Raw genomic sequence first — 24,388 nt, 5'->3', positions numbered from 1 at the left:
AAAATTTCTACAGTTTTAGCTTGCCTTCCAAAAAAAAGAAAAAAAAACTTTTGAAGTTTGCCTTTCCTTTTATGATTTTAAAAATTAAAATATTAATTGACTTATTTGTTATCAATTAAATTATGCTATCATATTACATGTTTTCTATAAATATTTTATCTCAAATAACATCATGAGTATCACTGTCATGAGTATATGAACATTAACATTTTATATTAATATCTCAAAATCCATCAATCATACTATAAATATTTTATTTATTTATATTTTATTTTTATCTTTAATTTTTTATATGCAAAAGTTAAACACGGATAAGAAAATTTATAATAATTAGTTACTCATTAAGAAAGTTAACTACTTAATAAAGATATTTATTTTTCCTTTAAAAATTAATTAAATATAAAATAATGATTATTAAAAAGATAAAAATGAAGATATGATTTTTTAATTTAAAATAAGTTATTTAAAAGATAATCAAAAGAAAAAACGTATACACGAAAAAAATTCCTTATTATTTACGTGATTGCTTATTATTTTAGTCCTTACCCAAACCATTCACTATATTGATTATTAACAATACCATCCTATTTTCTAATTTCAATAAATGTCTATTAACTTTATTAATACTACCTTAAACACAAATGTGATACTGTCTTTTTATACACATTTTTAAATATTTACAAATTATTTAAATTTTAAAAATAGTAATTAAAAGAATAAAATTAGAAAAAAAATATTTATAGATATATAATTGTAAATAAAGTTAAAAGATAAATTTTAATTATTAAAATAAAACATTATAAGTAATATTGTGAATATAATTTTTTTATTATGAGTAATTATTTAAATTTGAAAAAGTGATTACTAAATTGATAAAAAGTAAATAGTTTTTTTATAATGAATAATTATTTAAATTAATTTTTTTAAATAATAAAACTGAAAAATAAATTTTTTTATTATGATTTATTATTTAAACTTAAAAAAATAATAAAGATAAAATTAAAAAATTAAAGGCACCAAAGAGATATATTCCTTTTATATATAGTTATAAATTATTATTATTATTATTATTATTATTATTATTGCAATTGCTATTTTCCTGCAAGAGAAAGGCGTTAGCTTGCTCCTCTTTCCATCTATTGCTTTTCATTCCAACTATAAGAATAATGGCCTATTTTATCATCTACAAATAAACTGGGTGAACTTATCAAGGGAACCAAATTTAGATGAGAGACATAGGAGAAGGGAAAAAAAAAAATAAAAACAGAACCTGAAGTTTTCACAAAAACTCACTCATTTTTTTATTTGAATCCGCTGTGTAAATTAGAGTGACAACAATGGACTATAATCAACTGATACAACATTCCTGGAAGAACATCTTAAGCTTCCAATGGTACAGCGGATTCAGGTTTCAAACGGTTTAATCGGACAGTTCCAAGAATATACTCTGGCAGCTCCGATTCTTCTTTTGCCTGCAAGTATAGCATCAGTTAATACCTGAACTACTCCAAAATTGGAATGCACGTGTGATGAAAATTTTAACTTTCAGAAGTGAATGCACAAACAGTTTATGTAAAAGAATCTGGAGGAGTTATTCCTTTGTCATTCCTAATATAAAGAAACTTGTAGAAATTAAAGATTTTCCTCAATAGCTTATTTCGGTTGAAAGTGATACTAATATAAGCAGCTCACCACCTTCCTCATTAGAAAAATTCAGTTTTACAAACCTCTTCCTCTCAGTTGTCCTTATATGATATTAATGGTTATATGTTATTTGTATACGCCAGCTATAGCACAAAATCAAAAGCAGAATGTCTGAGAGTAGTGACAAGAGGAATATACTATAGAAAGAGAAAAAATCCTCTGCAAAACAACCAACCGAATTTTCCTTTAAACAAACAGGAGTATGACACAAAATAGAATCATACACCAAATCTTATCCCATGATAGAAATAGAAACAGACACCCTTTAAATTAAGAGTATCTATCTATCTGCAAACAATTACACCCGAAAAATTGAAGAAACAGCAGTCATAAATTAAAACTTCAGCACTTTCGCCAAAAAATAATGTCTTCACTAAAAAGGAACAAAAAAAGATGATACCACAAGAAGATTGTCTGTCCGTAAATTTTATTAACAGAAAGGCACAAACCTCTATCAAAATTGCAAGGTCGACAACAAGACTCGTAACATATCCGAGGACAAGGCCTATGACACTTCTGGCTACAGAAGACGATCCAATGTCCACATCAATCTGTATATTACAGAAAAATAGCACAAGAGTGTGATTTACCAGAAAATATGAAAATGACAGAAAAGTTACCGGAAGACTGAAGCTCAATTCTACAACCAACTAGCATATTATTGCATTCACTTTCAACAGTAATAAATGGGAATGTTCAACAACTAGAAAATTTCAAACTAAAATTTCAGAATAAACGTTAAACTCCATAAGCTAGAGCCAAAAGTTCTGGTCACGGGATTTGGAATGTACACAGCATACCTAAAATTAAGCTTTAGATATTCTTTATTTATATTAAGACGCTATTTTGTTTCCAATTTGAATGATTGCATTCAGGGAGCAGCTAGGATACAAAAATCATCTGATCTACAACAAAAACCAAAACTCGTCCTCCCCCAGATGTCCTACCGGAAGTTTGGTCATATAAAGCGAGAGCTACGAATAGTTTGAGTGACAATTTCACCCAGTAGTATGTTCCAATTTATCAGCAAGACTTGTAAAGACAAAAAAATCCCAAGTACAATTTACAAGAGAGAAATTAAGATAAGGCTATTTGGCATGATGCATGAGATAACTCTACTTGAATTTAATATGGTTTGGTTTTCATCACTACACTATATTTTTGTAAGCAAGAATTAAAGATGAGAAAATGTTACGATGAGTGGCTAGAAAGTAGCCATTGATGTGAATCTGTTCACTTGTCTTCTTAATTTAATGGGAGTGGTTTTCTAAGATGGAAACTGGGATAGGGTAAGGAAATGACAGGTGTATGCAGTTTGCATAAACCTCATACAATGTAATGTAAGTATAAAAGTGTACAAGAACTTCATCAACAAACACGAACAAATAATTACCATACCAAAATGCAATATTCTGAAACAATATTTAATACAAGAGTCAATAGAACAGGTAAAAATACCAGTGATATAGTATAAATAGTAATAACGCAGAGATTTTATGTAAAATAGTTTCTCAATTACTTTCGAGAATCAGCATAAACAAGCTTGACTTCTTAACTTGAGATTGTAAGGCCCAGAACTACTTCAAGATATAAGCTTAAGTCAAATGGGAAAAAATACCAAGGTATCATTACCTCCAAAAAATTATCTTGTCTAAAGTATTTACAGGTTACGGCTTTTCCCAAGAGGCAAGCTTTGGTTCCTACAGCTCTCTTGACCATCCAATATCCCTGTGCCAATTGAAAACTATTAGCTGACAAATGCTATCTATCAAGGATCAAACATAGCACATATAAAAATTCATCAAGGATCACAAACCTCAACTATACTAGGAATAAGCTTGAATCTTGAGTCCCGAAATGCATCACTACCACCAACAAACTTAGCTAACAAAGAATTTTTATTTATCGGTCTGTCAGCTGCATAATACAGAACCAGACTGTAGTTTGGTTTGGCAGGAACCTGAGTTTGATTACAAACAAAAGGAAAGTCTTTCAATGAGAAGTAGATCTGTGGCATAAAAAAAATCTCCAATGCACTTTATCTATATAAACTACAGACGAAGTTTCTCTTGAGCCATTGATAGATCTATGATTGTGGATTTCAGAGACAGAAGCACATGTCACAGACTATTCATGATTTCAATCAATTAACTTTCCAGCTTTTAGCATCACATTTATGCTTACTAAGTTAAAAAAAGAAAGGCAGTAAAACCTTCCAATTTACTTGTCGGTCAAAGTTGGCAGCCCTGACACTACTAGTAGTAAAGCTACTCAATTAATTGTTCATTCAATGTCAAAAACAATAATATGCCAGCAGTAGACTTTTCAAACTAGGTATAACCAGAAAGAGAAAGACAGTTGAGACAAACTGAAGAATCACTAGGTCAATAATGTTAAAGAGTAGGAAAGGATCAAACACAATTTATCCTTCTTAATTTCCTTTGAAACTCTTTTATTAAAATCCAAAAATAAAAAAAGTTGCAACATGACCACTTCCATTAAAGCTCAGGGAGCTTGAAACTTGGTAAACAATTACCCCTCAGCACTAAAATAGTTGTTACTGTAAAATGAAGAGTAGTATATCAGGCTTCTAATGTGTGAATTATTAGAAGAGCAGTTATCCAACTGTCTCTTGGGCAGTTAGTTGTTAGAGAAAAGGAGTTAAGTCAGTTAGACAAACTGAGATTAGGTTAAGTCAGTTACACAACTAACTACAGGCTGTTAATATAGGCAGTTACATATCTCTCACTATGATGACAGTACTGATCCTACAAATACCTTAGTTTAACCTATGATAATTTCAACCATTAAGATAGCTATCATGAGGCAAATGTAGAAGATCCACATTTCTTAGTGGAATCGACATGCCAAAAAGAGACATACCAAAGAAAACTGTGAACAGGGTTCTTTCAAAGGAGAGACATACAACTTGAGGTGAAACTGCCCAACAAGGGCAGATCTGTAACTGCCACCTCAGGCCGACTCCAACAAAGCAAGCGGCGGCAAGAACTGTGGTCAAACAAGCCGTTACGTGCCAGAAATGGGTGGCATGTGAAACCCGCGAGAAAAAAATGGTGCTCGTTTTGGTGCGCAGCTGCTTTGACGGTGGCATGACTCCGGGAGCTATCAAATCAGAGGACGAAGAATCTCTTGGTGTGGTCGCCAGTCAAATTCAATGCTCTAAAAGCAGCAGTGGTTACGACAGTGACAGTGATGGTGGTCATGAAACAAACTTGGTGCACTCAAGACAACCCAGATAAACAAAGGAAATAGGTGCATTTCATCAACCCTAAAAAATGGAAACTACAGCTAAGACCATAAGGGAAAAAATACAAAAGCAAAGCTCCCAACATCGGGAGATCTGACACAACATAAAAAGGATAAAGCAGAGAAAAAGATCTTATTGACATTGAATAAGTAAAACAGTACATAAGCCTCTTTACATAAGGAACTCTATCTCTAAAGCAATGATTACCAAAGATCCCTAATAGCTTACAACACCACACTTGTAATGATTACAAAACCTTCTAATAAATTAACAATGTTTTCTCCTAACTCAAGAACTGTGAATCTGATAGACTTCTTTTGTCAAGAAGTCGATCACACGTAGCAACACACACACCAACGCTAGAAAGAACGGAAAGAATGTATATTATTGATGAAAGAATGTACAATGTACACTCTCAACCTCCTAGGAAGTCCTCTCCCTCCACCGGAACAGATGTCCAGTCTATATCTAACAGTATACAAAAGGAATCAATCCCCGCTCTGTACAACCCATTCCCCTATTTATACAACTCCTCTTTCCCTCCTTATTACTAACTACTGACAGAACTGCCTTTCCCTCCTACTCATTTATTCTTTATTCTTTCATATACTCTAAGTATTCTATCAGAATCCTTTTCTAGTGACTTTTGTGGTGCTGATTATGGTGGTCGTGGTGATCCTAGTGGAGGTTGTAGTGGTTACTATTCCAGCATTCAATGTCAGATGTGCCTTAAGTTTGGACATGTTGCATCTTACCATTTCAACGAATCATTGAATAATCAAGGACTTAAAAATGGTTTATAACTATTCACTCTTAAAATTGGGGTTTGGCATAACTCAACTACAAAAACTAGCTCATATGATGAGGGTTGTCTAGCATTTATAGACACTATTCAGTCATATCACAAGTAAGTTCGATATCTCCAACACATCTCTCCTTACACTAAGCACTAAACATTTATGGTGGTCCAATCAAATCTTCGTAATAGGCAACTCAATAGATCCAAAAGGAATTGTTAGGATAAGCATTTATATCACCTTGTAATTTGAATTCAAATCTAATTAAACTTCAAAAGTAAACTAATAAGGCGAAGGTTTCCTTCTATTTATACATAGTTTAGTTATATCACTATTCATTGCGGGATCTGTTAACATTCACACATTTAATAACCTTAATTTTTCCCAATTTGTATGTGTTGATAGCAAAAGCAATAACATCCATACCTGGAGATTAATGACAAGGATAAATGGAAGCTTTTTCCCGGCTTCTGACTGAAATTCAGAAGGAAAAGATATTAGACAATACAATGACATGAAATTGACAATTTCCATATTAAATATATTTTTAGGGAACAAACATGTAATCTTATATATATATATATACATTGCAAAACCTTGTACATTAACAAAAAAATATTAAGAAATTTTCAACTTTTTTTTAAATAACATGTTCAATGAAAACTGACCCTCTTTCCCCAACCTTACTTTACAATAATCAATATGAATATTAAAAGATAGAATGTTAAAAATTTGCATTACCTGAACCAAACTTTTAGGGTGAAGGGAAATTCTATCTACAGATTTATCAACTGTTAACCAATCGACTCCTACAAGCTTGAGAAGAGGATCTCCTCCAACTACCTGCAAGACAAATTCTGTGTTCATGACATTTTGACCGACCCATAAAATCTGATATGAGATCAATCACACTATATGGAAAAGTATATTTTAGAAGGAATCGGTTAACTGATTATAATTTTATTAGGAGTCACTAGATTTTAGGGTAAAGATGTGGATAAAAAAGAAAAGGCTTGTGAATTGTGACTTTAGAGTGGGGGAGTAAGACCTTTTGTCTGGTTGAGGAACACTGTTACAGGAGTAAGGCTCTCATGACATGCAACAATAAGTGGATTGGGTGTCGTTTCTTTTCATTACAGAAAAAATAAAGTAACAAGTACTTTATAATTATGTAAAAGTAGATTGAGATCTTTGCTGAAAACAGCAGTTCTAGAATTTAGAAATATTGACTTCCAAAATTTACAAAAAAATAAGAATAAAGTCACAGTTCAAACCCCCAACATGCCCCAGTTTCAGGAACAGAAATAATTGTTAATTCGAAGGACACTAAAGTGCCTGCACACTACTACTGCACAATATCTAATCATCCAAGTTAAAGAAAAGATTTGGTGTACTTTTACTCTGTAATTGAATGACTCAAATAGTTTACTAACCTTAGAACTATCTTTAAGATAGTTCTTTCCTCTAATCATAAATCCTTTTCCAGTAGGAGAAGCCCAACAGTTTGTGTCATTGTCATCCTTTCCTTTCCATAAAGAACAATGCAAGTCACTTGGAATTGTGATAGGAGTTACATGAGGATCCAATTCTTCGCTGAGATCAGGAGCTGCATCCAATAATCAAATATATTATATTATAATTCCAAATGAAATTAAGTCATATGTAACTATAACCAGTTACTCACAAGAGAGAAGGCTTTATTCATTTTAACCTTACCCTTTTCTTTTACTCTTGTAGACTAGATATATAGACTGAGTACATGTATTATCGCGAGTTAAAACTCCTAAAGCTTATGCCAACATGTGAAAGCACGTGAATAATTTTATATCAAACAAATTGACATGAATGTTGAAGAAGCAACTTAATTGGCCTAAAAGGAGTATTTAGTGCAACAATGGAATATATTATTTTCTTGTAGTGGTGACTCAGACATTCCAGAAGGAGTTTGTTACATTTTTAGAATATATGGGGTGTGGGAATATTTCTGTTAGAGGGTCTTGGCACGTAGTGCTTATATGCTTCTAATTAGAGAGGTTTGAATGAATGAATGAATGGAAAACATTGAATTGTGCCTCATCAACCTTGTCCTCAAGGTTGTAGTCATGGAACTGTTATTTGTTGTAACGTTCCTCTTCCTCCAATTTAGTCTGGAGGCTTGGGTGGTGGCAAATCTTCTTCCAGTGTCTTCCATTCTACCAGGATTCTATTAACTTCCAGCATTCTGCTCACCTCTTTTCCAAAATCATAAGCCAGGAAAAAATAATCTTCGATGTCTTTTGTTTGCCATGTACCAACCCAATCATAAATTAAACCCAAAATAGAGGTTGAAGTGAATGATTTATCTCTTTCCATGTAGTACGGAAACATCTCTGCTTTTAAATCATCTGGAACTTGTACCTGTTTCCCTCCCTTCTTAGGAGCATCTAATGCCTCGTAGTATATATCGATCAACTTAAGTATATTTTCTTTCAGATTTTCCTTCCCCTTCTCATTCTCTTTCTTGCAGTAATTTTTTAATGTCAAAAGACGAGCCATCCAGCTGTCAGCTGCCACACCCATTGCATTACTTGGTTGGAAACGAATTTTGAGGAATAGTCTAAAAAGTTCATCCTCAAATTCCTTGGTTGAAAATGTACTAGGATTTTTAACACCGGAGTCCAATTGGACAGATTGGCAAGGGCCAGAATTTTCCATCCAAGAGTCACTCTTTCTGAAATACTGTCAAATTTGAGGATGTTTGGGAACCCAGTATAAATCTCCATCAAAATCACCTCCAGCAATTTCATCTGCCATTGAGCGAGTCCCAACACACGGGAAAAAAATTGCATACTTGCTATGTCCAACAAAAGATTCTAACTTATCCCCATATGTGGTATGCATTATGTGAATGTCGCCAACATGTAAACCTGGATTTCTGTAGACCAACACATCCCCGGTAATTTGGTCACTCTCACGTATTATACAATCTTGATCCTTCTCTAGCATCCAGTGGTATCTACAGTCCCCATTAAATAGAAACAATCAGGCATATATAGCTTCCCTCCTCTAAGCTGCTTGAGTTCCTCCCTTGCAAGTATAGACAGATGATACTGCAACAATGGCTCATCCAGAAGAATTCCACATAAAATCATTTCTGCCGCAATGTATTCATCCATGGTGCCATTATTAATGGATGCTCTGAGTGCGACACGCTCATTGGAGAAAACCTGATTTGCATCTTCCAAATTAGTCTCTAGTAGAGAGTTGAAGAATTCATTTGGCACTCCTCCATAGCTCAAAAGTGTAATCAGATTTTTAGATAAACAAGTTCTATTTGACTTGATGCTTGTGTTCACTACCTCCAAAGAATTTATGCTTTGCATATTCAGACTAATGTCTTTCTCAACTTCAATCATTGAATGCCTAACTTGTATTGTTCTAGGAAGAAGCTTTATGTTAACCAAAAGAGTGCCCTAAATTGTGCAATCCATGTGAAAGAGACGGCACTGAATCAGCAAAGGTGGTTGATGTGTGCTCAGCTTCAACTCCGTTTCTCCCATTCCCTTACCCACATGCTCCAGATCCAAGAGATTGTCAATTTCCTCATCTTCTTCGTCTTCATGCCCTCCGTCGGCGTTGAGAGATCCCTCCTGTCGCACCTCTGCCATCTTCTTGCAAACGGTGCCCCGATTTAGTTCGCCAAACCTACGCGTCAGAGCGTCGGGGAACATCTTCCAAGTCGGATGCCTGGTTTTCTCCCGCCAGAAGCGGAACCAATAACGCGCCAAACCTCCCTCCATGCATCTATAGACGATCTTCATCTTCTCCTTCTCCGTCATGCTCTGGAGATCGAAATATGTCTCTACCTGTGCGATCCAGCCCATGGGATCCACACCTTCAAATGTAGGTAGTTCAACGCGCTTCCTCCAACTGCGTCGAACTTCTCCTTGTCATCTTCCGACTCTTCCTCTGATTTTTCCGACGGTCGTCGTTTGCGTCCAACATTGACGGAATCGCGTCTTCCTTCAGAGCTCCTATCTCGGTTCCTGGAGCGTCGTCCGAAAGTTTGTCGGAACTCGAGAGTCATTGCTCGCATCTCTGCCGTCAATTCCTCCATTGTCGACTCTATCGCCACTATTCGTCCCTCTGTTCTTCCTTCTAGTGCGTTTAATTTTCCCTCCATCTTCTTCGCTATCGTTCCTCCTCGCTAGCTCTTCTTTCCTCCGAAAGAGATCCGGCAGTCGGACCAATCTATTAGGTTACTTTATGCGAGTAACCTAAATACTCTTGCTTCAACCATTGAATAACAAAAAAAAGAAAGTATGTATGTATTATTGATTCTATAAGGTATAGAAAATTACAAGTGTAATCTCCCCCAAGGAAGCCTATCTTCCTCCACTGGCAAATATGCCCAGTCTATTATCGAAAGAAAGTGTAATCTCCCCCAGGAAGACTATTTATAGTGTCGCCTTCCCAAGCCCTAACTTTTCTGCTAACCCAAATTGCTTCTACTAAATACCGTTCGGTCTACCCTTCCATCTTCCCTCCTGGCTACCGTTCGGCCCTTAACTCCCTCTTCCCTTGAAACCACCGTTCGGCTTTTAACTTCCCCCTGCCTTATTGTGATACCGTTCGGTATACTTTTCCTCTATTACACCATTCGGCCTAGCTTCCCCCTAACCTTACTGTTCAGACCGTTCGGCCTCGCTTCCCCCTTTCTTTTTGTTCGGCCTCACTTCCCCTTTGCCTTACCGTTCGGCTTATCCTCTGATGCACCGTTCGGCCTCACTTCCAACGCGCCTTACCGTTCGGTATCATGTTACTTCCCTCTTTTATTCCTAACACAATTTCAATTAAATGTTTATTTTTTTCTCTTATAGCATTTTGTTGAGGTGTATGAGGATCGATGGGTTGGAAGTTGCACAACAAGACATGCTAGATCAAGTGGTCGTTGGCAAAAAGGTAGTGGCAGACAGTGGTGACGGCAGCAAATCACAACATTCATTGTATCTCTAAGACGAACCAAACTAGGTCTTCGTAAAAAAATAAATAAAATGACCATGGAGAGATGGCAACAAGGATGATAGTGGGCGATAGTGGACAATTGCAAAACAAGCAAAAACACAATTGACTCGCTTGGATACCAACTTAAGACCAAAAGGATGATGAAAAAGGCTTAAGAGATTGATTATACCTTAGCTGATCCATGTTATTTATAGAAGAAAATTACATCAGGAATCCCAAAGCGTACAAGGAAAAGGCTATATTTGGGTAATTAATGCTAATAAGCAAAAAACAGCCTTTTAGGACAAACTTCTTAACCTGTCTAAACAAGTTACATAATCAAGATAACTTATTCTAGAAAAAAGTAATGACAAAAGGTGTGCTGACATAGCCTTTCACTTGCTTGAGTTTGGTCCATGTATTTTTCAAATTTGTGATATTGATCATTGTATTAGCATAACATTTAACATTTAAAAAATTAAAACAAAATGTTTATTCTCAGAGTTTAACCCATGACCGAGAGTGAAAACAAGGAATAAAATCAATACAACACCTAGTGCATTTGATACAAGTATGACAACTACTACATGTAGAGTTTTATTAGAGGGAAAATACCAACAAGCCTTGCATTGTTGTCTTGTTTATTAAAATATTTCTACCAATAACAAACTATTTAAATTACCTATAAATGTTTTTTACTTATTATTTGCAAAAAAAAATAAATCAAGGGTTGGTTGATTCTCCTCTTTTATTGGTCCATTGGGCCTTACATGTCGAAGCTATGGGGTTATCCTACTCATGGAAATGGCTATCTACAAGAGATGGACTATATGAACTATGGATTGGATGTGACTGCTGATCATTCAAGCTTTTCATAATAGTAATTTGATTCCAAGGCAAATTAGATAGATAGTTTAATTGTATGGAGAACAATATACATATGCTTCTACATTTTACTCATATCTGTATGGGGAGGACAACCAGTGTGTTGATAAGCTTGCTGATTATGGTACTTTATCTCGGGGTTTCATTTGGTGGGATAATATTCTTGGATTTCTAAATCTAGAGAATTTTAGAGATAGGTTTTCTCTACCTTGCTTAGGTTTTGGTTTGGTCCCCAAGCTTTTTTTGTATTGCTTTTCTTTTTCTTCAATGATAGTCTAGGGTGCTGCAAATATTGATGTTATTTGTGGTGCCAAGATAGTTGGGATGACAAACAACAAAGTGATGCTACCTTTTTTATTTCGATAAATTGAAAAAATATTTTTTTTTTAAAGTTAATGGGTGCTGATAGATTTTTCTCAACCCGTCAAAAGGGGAAAATTTTGCACTCCAAGAGGGTGTACTCCTTCCATTAAAAAACTGACATGGCTGGCATGTTTTTACTATTTTTAAGTTGTTTGAGATAAAAAGAGAAATGTGTTGAGTTAAGAATAATTACCGCCATAGGAGTGAGTACTGTAGGAATACATAAAATTTAATCTACTAAAGGTATTTTTGAGTACATTCTCAGTGTTTTGAGGAGTGATCAAAGTTCATGTTGTATAAGGAAATGTTCATTGGAATGATTGGATAGTCTAAATAACTAGAGCATTGTACGTAGAGAATTTTATTATAGTTTCTCTTCCTTTTCCCCTACCAAATAACAAATAACAAGGTAAAACGTACCAGCAGTTCGCTTTAAAGCTAATGTTGTGATTGCCCATGAAATATTCTTTAGCTTGACTCTTGGCTCCTGATAATTTGGAAAATGTCATTAAACAATAGAACTTAACAAAACTCAAATGACACATATTTCTACTGTAGACTACTTTTATAGCTGATAGGTGTAGAATCAGGAAAACCTGCGGAACAAGTTTTTGATCATCATCACTTTCTTCATCTGATGTTGACGAATCGGCAGTAATTGCATCATAAAACTCATCCTGCATTTCATCCTCACATTCAGCACTAGAAATAGAAGCATCAGAGATTTTGGAATGAACAACTGTGGTGGCATTTTCATGGTGGAGTGCAGGATTGGCAGCAATGTATTCCTTCAGACCTGACCCATTGTTTAGAAACATATATATTAAATGCCTCCAGAATGGTATTCATGGGCAAAATGCATGAGAGAAAAAAGGCAGACCAACATTGAATCGTGAGAAACTTCCTTTTTCTTGTTTTGAAATAGAATATATTACTTTATAAAAGCAACGGTTACTTTTGTAAAGATAGGTATTGGGTTTAGAGCAAATAATAATGCTAATTCCATAGTTTGTTGTTTCTACGATGTTTGAAGGAGGAAAACTTGTTATAGCCGGAAACTTTGCTGTTCAGCACAGTACAAGAATAATTAGTTGAAATTAAGCGTTATGTCAGTATTCAAACTCATGAAGCCAACAGTATCTTCCTGTTAGTTAATGATTTAGTTTACAATCATGTGATAATTAATAAATTTGTGGAGCTCAATCTAATCTTAATAGCTTTGTCACATGACAAATAATTTATGGACTCCAGCCTGAATGGTTTCAAGGGTCATAGGTTCTGTGTTGAACAGTACACTTGCATGCTGAAATTTAGATAAAATTGAGCTTTCACTTTCTTCCCCTCTGGTGTGATTCCAAATTCTTAAGGTCTTACCAAAATGGGATCAGATCTCAACTACTCAGATTCATTCCTAAACCAAGAAGTTAATATCCCAACCCGGTATTCTCTTCTCGCTGAATCTCATCATACACTATCAAAAAGAAAGTTTTTCCTCCGTCCCTCTCATGCTTTTCCTTTTCCTGATTCTTCCAAATACCCCCAATCAAAAGAAAGAAATAAAGACGGAAACTGGTCATTTATGTCAGAATAATGTCTTCGGTATTATGTTACAATTAACAGGCCAGCTTTTCTCACTGCTCGAGAAAGAATTCAGAACTACATCAAAAGAAGCCTATTTATTAAACTACGAAGACGAAGAGTTTAGATAACCAAATTTTGAAAATCTCAACTCAAGTGTCAATCATTCTAGAAATTCAGAGAAATATATAAGATAAAAACAATGGTGCAAATACTTAACCTGCCACTTGGAACAATAATGCATGTGGAATGCTCCTCTGAAATTTTGAGTTCTGGTTATTCTTCCATCGACACCAAGACGAAGAGTTTATCTCCAAAGTGTGGGTCACTAAACATCTTGGGCTATTTGATGCCCCAGATGTGCTCAAATTTCTAATCTCCCATGAAGTTGCTGCAGCCAAAATGCAACCCATAAGGTGATAAAACAAGTCAATGCTGAAAAATACGTCAGTGGTCATATTTTCTTTCTTTTAATCAGTCCCTAGAGTCTAAAGTTAAAGTAAGAGAAATGATTTCCATCATATAGAAATCAATACACCCTCCACAAATGTGTGAAATTAATGTGGATCCCACTAAATACCACCAAGCACCACTTATCAATTCCAAGGATTTAATGCAAAAGGTTATATCTTACGATTAACTTTTGCACGTCGATATCCGTGTATTGGGGGCTTCTTCTTGTGTATAGCTGGACATTGCAAGATAGCTGCAAGAATTAAATATATAAGATATTTCAGCATATATTTGTCAGAGTATGTTTAAAAAATACAACATGGTGATCATCTAAATCAAGGTCAGAGAAACTGCCATAACAGTACCAAAATTATTAATTAAAAAATATATGTTATGTAAAAAAGATATGGATACAACGCCCAAAATAAAAGAAATTTCCAGTGGATTAGTAATATGTATACGCTTTGTATTCAGCAATTAAATGAAATGCACAATACTACTGTTACAAAAGGTCCAAGCAAGCAATCACTACAATCATATTCTTACTATATGTTCCATCTTGTCCACGAAACCATTGTCTAGAGAAGACAAAATCCTGCTTTGAGTGCCACCTGAGTTAAAAGTTAATTCAGTGAACATTATAAAAAGTAAATAATGATTAAGTGAGAATAATTATAATAAAACTTGCTTTTCTATTCATTGATGAAAAACAAAAATTATAAGGCCATTGGGGAGAAGAGAGAGATGTCATGAAACTGTAGATAATTGGCAACTAAAATTTCGTCACTAACAACTATATAATGGACTGACACACACCCAAATAAGTAAGCTCGTCCTATAGAATAATTTAGCAGAATGAAAACCTAAGACAATAGGAAACCAAATTAGTCAGGCTCACAAATCTTTACCGTTGAAAAAATCAACACAAATGATAAATTTCTATCATTGAAAAATTCACACAAATTAGATAGCACATGTATATGAAGAATTTAGCAGAAGGAAAACCAAAGTCAACAGGGAAATCATTTTAGCTAAGCAAAGAAATCTTCACCATTGAAAAAAGTCCACAAAAATGAGAAATCTCTGTTACTGAAAAAATTCACACAATAATGAAATTTACAGCACATATATTACAGCAATCCAATCTCTACAATGCTATAACTTTTCAAATTTGAAAATATTAACATCAATAGATTACCGAGATAGATACTTAGAATCATATGTCCCATAAACAACATCGTAGTGTCCATCATAAGAATCTACAAGTTCCAAGTCGCATATCAATGTATCCCACCTGCAAAAGTAATCATACAAGAGAATAATTTCCTTAATATGTCATCAAGACACTTAAGCACCTTCTATAGGAAACTTACTCATATCTTTTCTGTTGGTCAGTGTTCAAAATAACTTCAAAAACAGTATCTGCAGTTGCATCAACCACACCAACAGACTTTGCAAGGACAGTCTTACCATTCTACAAAGCACCAAAAATGGCAAATCAGAAATCAGACTTATTTACCTGCCCTGTCATAGGGAACCAAATCACCAATCTCAGATGTTGTAAATATAACATAAAATAGGAACGAAGCTACACAAGGAGCATATGATAACCTTTTACATATTAACAAAACTAGTGAATCAGTCAACGAGATGATTCATTAGCATAAAAAGAAAAAGCTCTGGGATATAAAGATGTATAAGGTATTTATTGAGAGAACTTTCTTATTAATGATAGCCATTTAGGTTATCATATAAAGGACAGCATTGCACATAAAGGTGTCTTTTAAACTTTTATCAATAGAACAAAAATATAAAACCAACCTTCTGAAAATATAATGGCATTACTCATACAGATCCGAGCAGATACTAATATACCACTACCCAGAACCTCTCAATGTAAGACACAAATTCATAATAGGAAGAACACAGGCAAGCTATTCCAAAAGCAAAGAAAATGGAGTCTCAAAATAAATAAATAACACTTTTTGCCATAAGCAATATCCATATATTCCTTTTATTTATTTATGAGGTCTATTTGATTTTGTAAAATGAGTTAATAAAGTTGTTCCTCATAACTAGAAATCAATGTTGAACCTATAAGCAACGGATGCAGGTAGACACACACCCATGCACTAATTGTATTAAACAAGGCTAGTATACAGTAGCTTCAATTTATCCCAAGCCTTTTTTGCTGTGCTGCTAGCTCTGAATTGTTGATATTTTCAGTTAGTCATTAGTTTCTATTAGAGATTGTCAAGTATCTCATAACACAACAGTAACAAATAGTAATTGATTCTGTTTTATCAGTTACCCTTTCTTTCCTATATATATATATATATATATGTGTGTGTGTGTGTGTGTGTGTGTATGCTTTCCTTTGCATAGGTTAAGTGAGTATTCTTTGTATTGACAATAATTAGATATATAGTTTTCTTTCTATCTTCTATCTCTCTCGATCCTCTCTATCTTACATGGTAATAAGAGTTGAAACCATGGCCTCTGAAAATTCTTCTTTTGCCCACAACTCTAACACCTCCCCTGTTACTTCCTCCTACCACCCTCACACTTTCAACATACCGATCTCTCTCAAGCTTACAACTGAAAATTCTTCAGCTGACAACAGAAGTGCTTGCCACAATCAAAGGACTGCAACTTTTCAAGTTCTTGGAAGGTCAAGAAACTCCACCAAAATACCTCAATCACGATGACACCCTTCACAACATTATTAATCCCACATATCTCCAATATGAGCAACAAGATCAACTCTTGATTATTTGGCTTCTTACATCTATGGACACATTTGTTCTCACCACTGCTTCTCAAATCTAGAATAAGCTGCATGTTTATCACGCATCCTAATCAAGAGCGAAAGATAAAATCCTGAAAGATTCAACTTTGTACACCTAAAAATGAGAGAACTGATGCCACCTATCTTCTTGATATCAAGAAGATTGTTGATACCCTGGCTGTCATCGAATCTCCTCTAACCACAGAAGACCACATTGAAGCCATTCTTTATGGCCTCTCAGAAGACTATGAAAGCTTTGTCACTTCCATCCTCACATGCACTGATCCTTATACCATTGAAGAAATAGAGGCTTTACTTTTGCCCCAAGAAGAACGTTTGGAGAAATACAAAATTGTTAACTACCTGTCATCAACATAACAGTTATTTCTGGTCCTAATAACTCCTATAGAAACAAAAGTTCTCAATACTTCCAGAGGAATAACAGATCCACCAACCACAATAATTCTTCTTTCAAGAATCAACAATCAACAACACAAAGAACTTTACAAGAAACTCTTGGCAACAGCAAAAACCAGTGTCAAATTTTGGGAATGCCTTCTACTCTAAGTGATCCTTTGTGGTGTCCGAATAGTGGTGCCACACATCACATAACACCTGACTCAAATAATATTACGACCAAGAATTCCTACACTGGAAATGAAAAGATCAAACTACGTAATGGAATGGGTATGCCTATCTCTCACATTGGCTCTACTGTTTTTCACAGCCCCCACACATAAATAGTTATTTTTTAGAAAATCTTTTGCATTTTCCTCATAATTCCAAGAATTTAATTAGTATTTCTAAATTTGCCTAAGATAATTATGTATATTTTGAATTTCACTCTAATATCTGTCTAGTTAAAACTCAGGAAACAAACAAGATCATCCTTAAAGGCTTCCTTAAAGACAGCTTATACGTTTTTTACCCCTTTCGCTCTTCTCCCATTGTCAATGTTAATCATACTTATGTAAATTTTGTAGTTTCTTTTTAAAGCATAACAATATTCATGCTCAACAATATTCATGCTCAACAATACAGCTTTTTCTGCTGTTTCCTGTGATATGTGTTCCAGCCAAAATGCATCAAATTCCTTTTTCTAAATCTGATAGTCATATAATACTCCTTTAGAATTGGTTTACATTGACATATGGGGAACTGCTCCTATGCCTACCTCTAATGGTGCCAAATATCACATAACCTTTTTAGATGCTTATTCTAAATTTACTTGGATTTATCTTCTTCATTCCAAATCTCAAGTTTCTGCTATTTTCAATCTCTTTAAAACATTTGCAGAAAATCAAACAAATCACCAATTAAAGGTCATTCAAACTGATAATGCTAAGGAGTTTTAATATAACAGTATCACTCTATCTTATAGTCTCAATTATATGTGTATGTGTATCATTCACTCTTTTTCTTTCTCAGCTAAACTCCATCAAGTGACTTATGCTGCTAAGCTTTAAAGGAAAATATCAACAAATAAACAAGTGTTGGATGATAAATTACTCACGGATGAGACAAGTGTTATACTATTACAACTCATGTTAGACTAACAGAGTGAATGGAAAGCTAACTAATTTTCAAGAAATAAATTAATAGTCAATATTGCCCAAGTCCTCCCCTGCCCAAAGAAGTGAATTGTATAAGGATAGATTCAGAAACCTTGTGATCAGAAACATCCTCAAAAATTCTAATACCTGAAATCACAAACAAAAGAAACATCTAAATATATAAGGATAAATTTAAATATAACTTTTTCTAATGAAAATAATGTAAACAAGTATTACAAGTGGAAAAAGCTAGTAAAAGCATATTTGTTTGTATCAAGAGTTTGACAATCAAATCATTCAAAGAAAAACAAGGTTATTGGTTACTGAGCATGAGCTTATTGGTTATTAGGCTACTGGAGAAAAACAAGACAGAATTGCAATAGACTACAAAATAATGCAAAACAGAAGAAAATTACCAGCCAAAGTAAAAACGCATTTCCATTGATGTGCTTCAACTGCATCGCCTCCATCCCCTTCAAACCCATCTGTTCTGGACAACTTTGATGATTGTCGTAACAATTTTTCCGGGCCTTTCAAAAAGAACGCAAGAGTAAATTAGCTAGTAATATAAAGAGAGAAGCATACAAGATATAGAATGCTAATGTAGCAACTCCTCCATAATTATCGAATTTAGAAAAGAAACATGGAATTCCTTGCAAAACTAATATATCACTGATTTAGAATCATACTTACTGCCACCCCCACAATATTCAATGTAAATTGCTAATGTCAAATTTTACTCCTTTTGAAATAGGAATAAAATAGAGGGTTTTATGTCACCGGGATTAACTAAATCCGTGATTTATTTCTTCTTTATTAATTCCTCTATAGTTTCTCTACAATATTTACTTGAACAAAAATTTCTACTCAAAAGTTTCTTTTTATTTTAAAATGGTTTACAGAATATTTGTCATTTTCTTATGCTCTTCAAGCCGCTATTCAGTTAGAAAAAGTGAATTTGAGGTAGGATCTCTCTAATCTATCTTCTCAGATTTCAGCTCCATGGTCCTTTATTGGTGATTTTAACATTGTGCCAGGGAGTCATGAGTATAGAGGTAAAAGTTATCCTTCTCCTTTGGCTTGCAGGGAGTTCCAGGACTACTTTGATCAGAATTCTCTAATTAACTTGTCTTCATCTGGCAGTCAGTTTACTTGGACCAATGGCCACTTTGGGAATTCTAGAACTGATAAGAGGCTGGATACAGATGTTTGTAATACTGATTGAATAAATTTCTGATCTACAGCTCATGAAGAAAGTAAATCACAAATTTAAATAGATGTCCTGTTGTACTCCTCAAGAAACATAACAGGTAGAATATGTCATCCAATAAAATCAATTAAGCATGTTAATTGCTCAAAAGTATTCCACGATGAATATCATGATTGGGTTCTTTTTGTACCTTGGCCAATTCTTATAAGCTTCCTCAAACCATGGGCATATCGCCTCACTCTAGGTCGATGTCCTTCAAGATTGATCCTTCCATAACATAAAGAGCAATTATATTAAATTTGTGTAAAATTATCTAATAGAAGAAGAGTGTCTAAGACAGAACATAACACCTAACTATGCTCACATAAACTGTGCAGGTCTTTCATTAATCGTAACTCTCATATATATATATATATATATATATATATATATATATATATATATATATATATATATATATATATATATATATATATATATATATATATATATATATATATAACACAAACACTAATAGTTAACTCTAAGCAGTATTTCTTGAAAGTATTTAGAAGTAAACTATTTTCTTAAATTTTATTATAAAAATAATGAAAATAAAAGAAGAACACATGTGATTTCAAGAACCAAAAGCATTGAATCCCCTGCCATTGTGTATGATACAACACTATTAGTCAGTGTGGCCAACAAGACAATTAAAATAATGTTATTCTTTGAGACTTGAATGCGCAAATGCATTTCAAAAGAGGGAGCATACTCGTTCTCCATGTTTAGTTTGTCTCTGGCACTAATTCCTTTTGACAACTCAAGCTCGGCCTACAAAGTGCATATATCCAATAAATTAAAATTGTTCATAAATTATGCAAAATGTCATATAGTTTTATGACATCCCAATTCTTTCAGATAGCAAACAACTACTTCCGCCTTCTTTACATTAAAGGGAAACATTTCGAAATTTAAAAAAAAAAACCCTTCATATCCAAGCCCCCTGCCCCAGAAATAAATTTGAATCTCAATCAGACTTGGGTTTTAATAATACTTACTCAAAACAATAACAAAGGCAATGCTCAAGTTATAAACACAAACCTCGCGTTATTGTTTCATACCTGTTGCTTAGCCTGATCAAATGCTTCCATCCATCCCCTGGCCTCCCCAGCTGTAGCGCAAGCAATCTTGAAGAAAATAAACACGCAAAAGAAACTTATATTATACTACAAAAGGACAGAAAAAAGTATAACACCATGCCATGAGGGAGCTCATTAGATTTTAAATTGATAAGCTCTGCAATACAGACATAAATTTGCATTCCAGTGCAATTGTTGAATCAAGAAACTCTTACAAAGTGGACTTAAATTTAACTTAATCCTATAAAATCGATTTATAAAGTAGAATTTTCAACGAATTGTAAAATGGATTTTGCAACTACTTATATACTATAATTTAATCCTATCTCTATAAGATGTTATATACTATAATTTAATCCTATCTCTATAAGATGTGGGATCTCTAATACGCCTCACATTAACATCTTCCATGTGAGACTAAATATTTATTAGTGACCTCCCTATCACTAGGTGGATCCTTGTGGGTTTCTTGCAATTATTGCTTGTTCAGGTATTAATAAATTCCTACTCTAACACGATACCTGAAAAGTGTAACTAGAGGAAAGAAATTTACATCAATCTTGGTTAGAAAAAATGAAAAAAGAATTACACACATTGCGCTACCGCTTAGAAAGGTGTGTTCTGTTTTACTGTTTTTCTTTTCAAAAAAGAAAAACTTGAAAGCAACAAAAATTATATTTTCTTATAGAAACAAATGATATGCAGCTTTTACAATCTACAGAAGATGGAAGTTTGTCCTTCTGTTTTATACTTAGCAGAGTATTATAATAAGTTACAAGATCAATCATGAATTCTTCTAAGCTGTTGTGCATGTTAAAAAACTTGTATCGCATGCAGACCGATGTAGTTATCAATCACTACCAATCATCACCAATTATTTGAATAAGCAATTCAAAAACATAACTTACATCTCCTTTTTTGGTCTCATCTAATCGATTGTAAAACCGTAAAACATAAAGATCCTGGGGAAGAAAACAAAAAGCATTTAGCTCCCATCAAATTTAGAACGTAACAGGACATGCATGTACACAAAATCTTGAGATTTTTATCCGTCAAATGGAGAATATTCCATTAAAACTAATGCATAATCAGTTTAATTTCATAACTACAAGTAGTATTTTACCCCATTGTTGACCTTTCGACGACCTAGCTCCTCCACCATTAGCGTGGGTCCAACAACTCCCCGCCTAATTGGTTTCTGCAACGAGGAAACTTTTATCATTAACAAATTTATTGTTGAAGAAACAGAGATAAAAGTTCCTCATCAGAAAGAGAGAGAGAGAAAGAGATAAAAGCCAAGGTGAAAGATGATTGAAACGGCGTTATTATCCAGATTTAAAAAAAATAGTAAATAAAATTATTAAAAAATTATTGAAACAAACTAGTATGTACGCTCAATGAAATATGACTATTAATGTACCAAAACAAATATTTTCTTTTATACACAAAAATGCAAGGAATGGCAACGACCCTGCTTAGCCCTTTAGTATTTCATCTTGCCAGTTGAGTCTTCCTTCTCTCTATAACAGAGCCTTCTTAAAATTGTCATTTATCTGTTTTACTTGTAAATTTGAAGAGTAGTTGTTCAAATCATGATTTCGGTTTAGGCTATATCTAGATTAGTGGTAGACATTGGAATGAAATAGATCAGAGATTGCTTTCCATGGTTTGAGAAAATGAAAATGGACTACAACTTTTTAATAGTATCTTTATTTTAAACATATATTTTTAAAAAAACTGATGATTAGGTGAAAATTTGAAAGATAAAACAGTCATTTTATAATCTAAAAAAATTTGAGAACGAAAATAGTGGAACGTCTTCCGCATCCACTCCATCCCTCTCCATTCCACAGATATAAGATAGAGCAATGCTACAAAATCCCTCCAGCACAAACGAAACTAAAATCGAACAAATTCGACATGAAATTATCTCTGGTGGTAATCAGCTAAACACAGCATCATTAGCCTACGATCCTTTACTATCAAGTTTTAGGAAACCGAACGTAGCATAGCGCAATCCACAATCGCATATCACGGCGGTAAATACAATATGTATTTCAATCAACATTCGTACTTAATTAATATCACCATTCCACCATCGAAACTATAATTAATCCATCAAACTATAAAACTCTTGGTTCTTCATCCTAAAACGATTCTCAATTTCAAATCAGCAGCAGCAACATTAATCGTATCAAGCTTCAATAAACTGATTCCAATTTCCATTATACTCTAAAGCAAAAAGAGTGCAATTATACTACTTCGTTTTGATCGAAACAGTAAAAGAAGGTTTGAAGAAAAGGAGAGGAATCATACGATGCCAGGGTTCTCGTGAGGATCACGCTTGTACATGGCAACATACTTTCCCCTGATGAAGAGGAAACGGAGATGACAATACTCGTGGCCAATGGAATTGACTCCCAAGTGATAAACCCAACCAGAGTACTCAAATATCCCTCCTCCTCCGCTGTCATCGCTCCGCTCCGAACCTCCGCTCCCGGACTTGTTCAGCTCCGAACCTGTTGCTACAGCGTCCATTTCACGCTGCCGCTGCTGCTGCTGCTGCTGCACCACACACGTGATCTCCCTCGGTATCTCGGATTCTTCTCACTTGTTTCGTTATCGTTATTACGTGCCTTAATGTCTCCAGTTAAGAGATTAATCACACAGTTGGTTTTCGTTGTGACACGCGCCCAATGTTGGGTAGGCTGGTGGAGCCCAGTTTACGTTGGGGATGGTGAGGTACGAGCTGGTATAAGTTGAGCTGACCGTCAAAGTTTTGTCATTATGCCACGCCAGGCCAAACGCGCTTAACCACGCGCCATTGCCAGTTGGAGGATGCCTCTTGCCACTCCCAATCTGCCACCTGTAAGTTTTCGCTTTTTAGATTTTTCTAACTTTTTTTTTATTGGTTAAGGGCGTAGTTGTCTGTTACTACTTTATTACGTCTGAGTGATTTCAAAAAGTAAAATAAATATACCTATCATAAACTTATTCATTAAGGAATGCTTACTTTGCCAAGGATGGTTTTCAAAAAATACATCCCGACCAAGTATGGAGTTAAAGTTAGGTTGTTTAGTTCAGAAAATTATTCTAAAAATAGTCAAACTTATTATTTTTTATCTAACTCTTTTTTCCTTTCCAAACAGAGAATTGAATTGTATTTTATACTCTTAAATTAATTATAAAATCATTAAGGTTTTAAAATTACACAAATTCTTCTTGTTTTTATAGCCTTATACTGATCCCTTTAATTGTAAAAAAATTACCAACACTTAATATATATATATATATATATATATATATATATATATATATATATATATATATTTATATAGATGACACATAGATCTGTATTATAATAAGCATTTATACTTAACACCTCATGCTAACATATAAATTCACCTATCATCAAAAGTCTACATCTTCAACTGTTTTCATTCCAAGCATGTGCTTCGTTATAGAAATAAATAATCGTTTTCAATTCACTATGCATCATAGTATGACAATATCTGAGTATAAAAAGTGGTTAAATACAACAATTCAATTAAATATAATTAATTGCAAGATTTTAAATTATTTAAAAAAAATATTATTTGAACAATTTAAAACACCGTATTCATCCCACAAATAGTTATACTAGTTTAGTTATGGTTAAGTTCCTTCAACAAATTAAACACGTGTA

At 34.0% G+C, this 24,388-nt stretch overlaps 1 protein-coding gene across 4 annotated transcripts; it reads right to left on the bottom strand.

The window, feature by feature from the left end:
* Positions 1-1,276: 1,276 nt before the first annotated feature.
* On the bottom strand, positions 1,277-23,400 carry LOC108343745 (protein ENHANCED DISEASE RESISTANCE 2). 4 transcript variants are annotated; one of them, XM_017582112.2, is made up of 22 exons: positions 23,020-23,395; positions 21,827-21,901; positions 21,612-21,665; positions 20,686-20,751; positions 20,337-20,395; positions 19,773-19,849; positions 18,789-18,902; positions 18,485-18,519; positions 15,405-15,505; positions 15,242-15,325; positions 14,578-14,642; positions 14,213-14,284; positions 13,799-13,969; positions 12,597-12,796; positions 12,421-12,487; positions 7,203-7,375; positions 6,511-6,612; positions 6,196-6,243; positions 3,521-3,664; positions 3,337-3,432; positions 2,154-2,255; positions 1,277-1,472 (listed from the first exon to the last, which is right to left on the bottom strand). In XM_017582112.2, the coding sequence occupies exons 1-22, from the start codon at positions 23,239-23,241 to the stop codon at positions 1,380-1,382; spliced, it is 2,220 nt and encodes a 739-aa protein (XP_017437601.1). In that variant the 5' UTR covers positions 23,242-23,395; the 3' UTR covers positions 1,277-1,379. The 4 variants fall into 4 exon arrangements, with proteins under 4 accessions (XP_017437601.1, XP_017437592.1, XP_052730841.1 ...); XM_017582103.2 differs by having other exon boundaries at positions 15,230-15,325; positions 23,020-23,393; XM_052874881.1 differs by lacking the exon at positions 20,337-20,395 and having other exon boundaries at positions 15,230-15,325; positions 23,020-23,084.
* Between the last annotated feature and the right edge of the window lie 988 nt (positions 23,401-24,388).

This window comes from Vigna angularis, chromosome 1, assembly GCF_016808095.1.
Source record: "Vigna angularis cultivar LongXiaoDou No.4 chromosome 1, ASM1680809v1, whole genome shotgun sequence".
Classification (NCBI taxonomy): Eukaryota; Viridiplantae; Streptophyta; class Magnoliopsida; order Fabales; family Fabaceae; genus Vigna; species Vigna angularis.
This window is presented reverse-complemented; position numbering and strand designations above follow the sequence as displayed.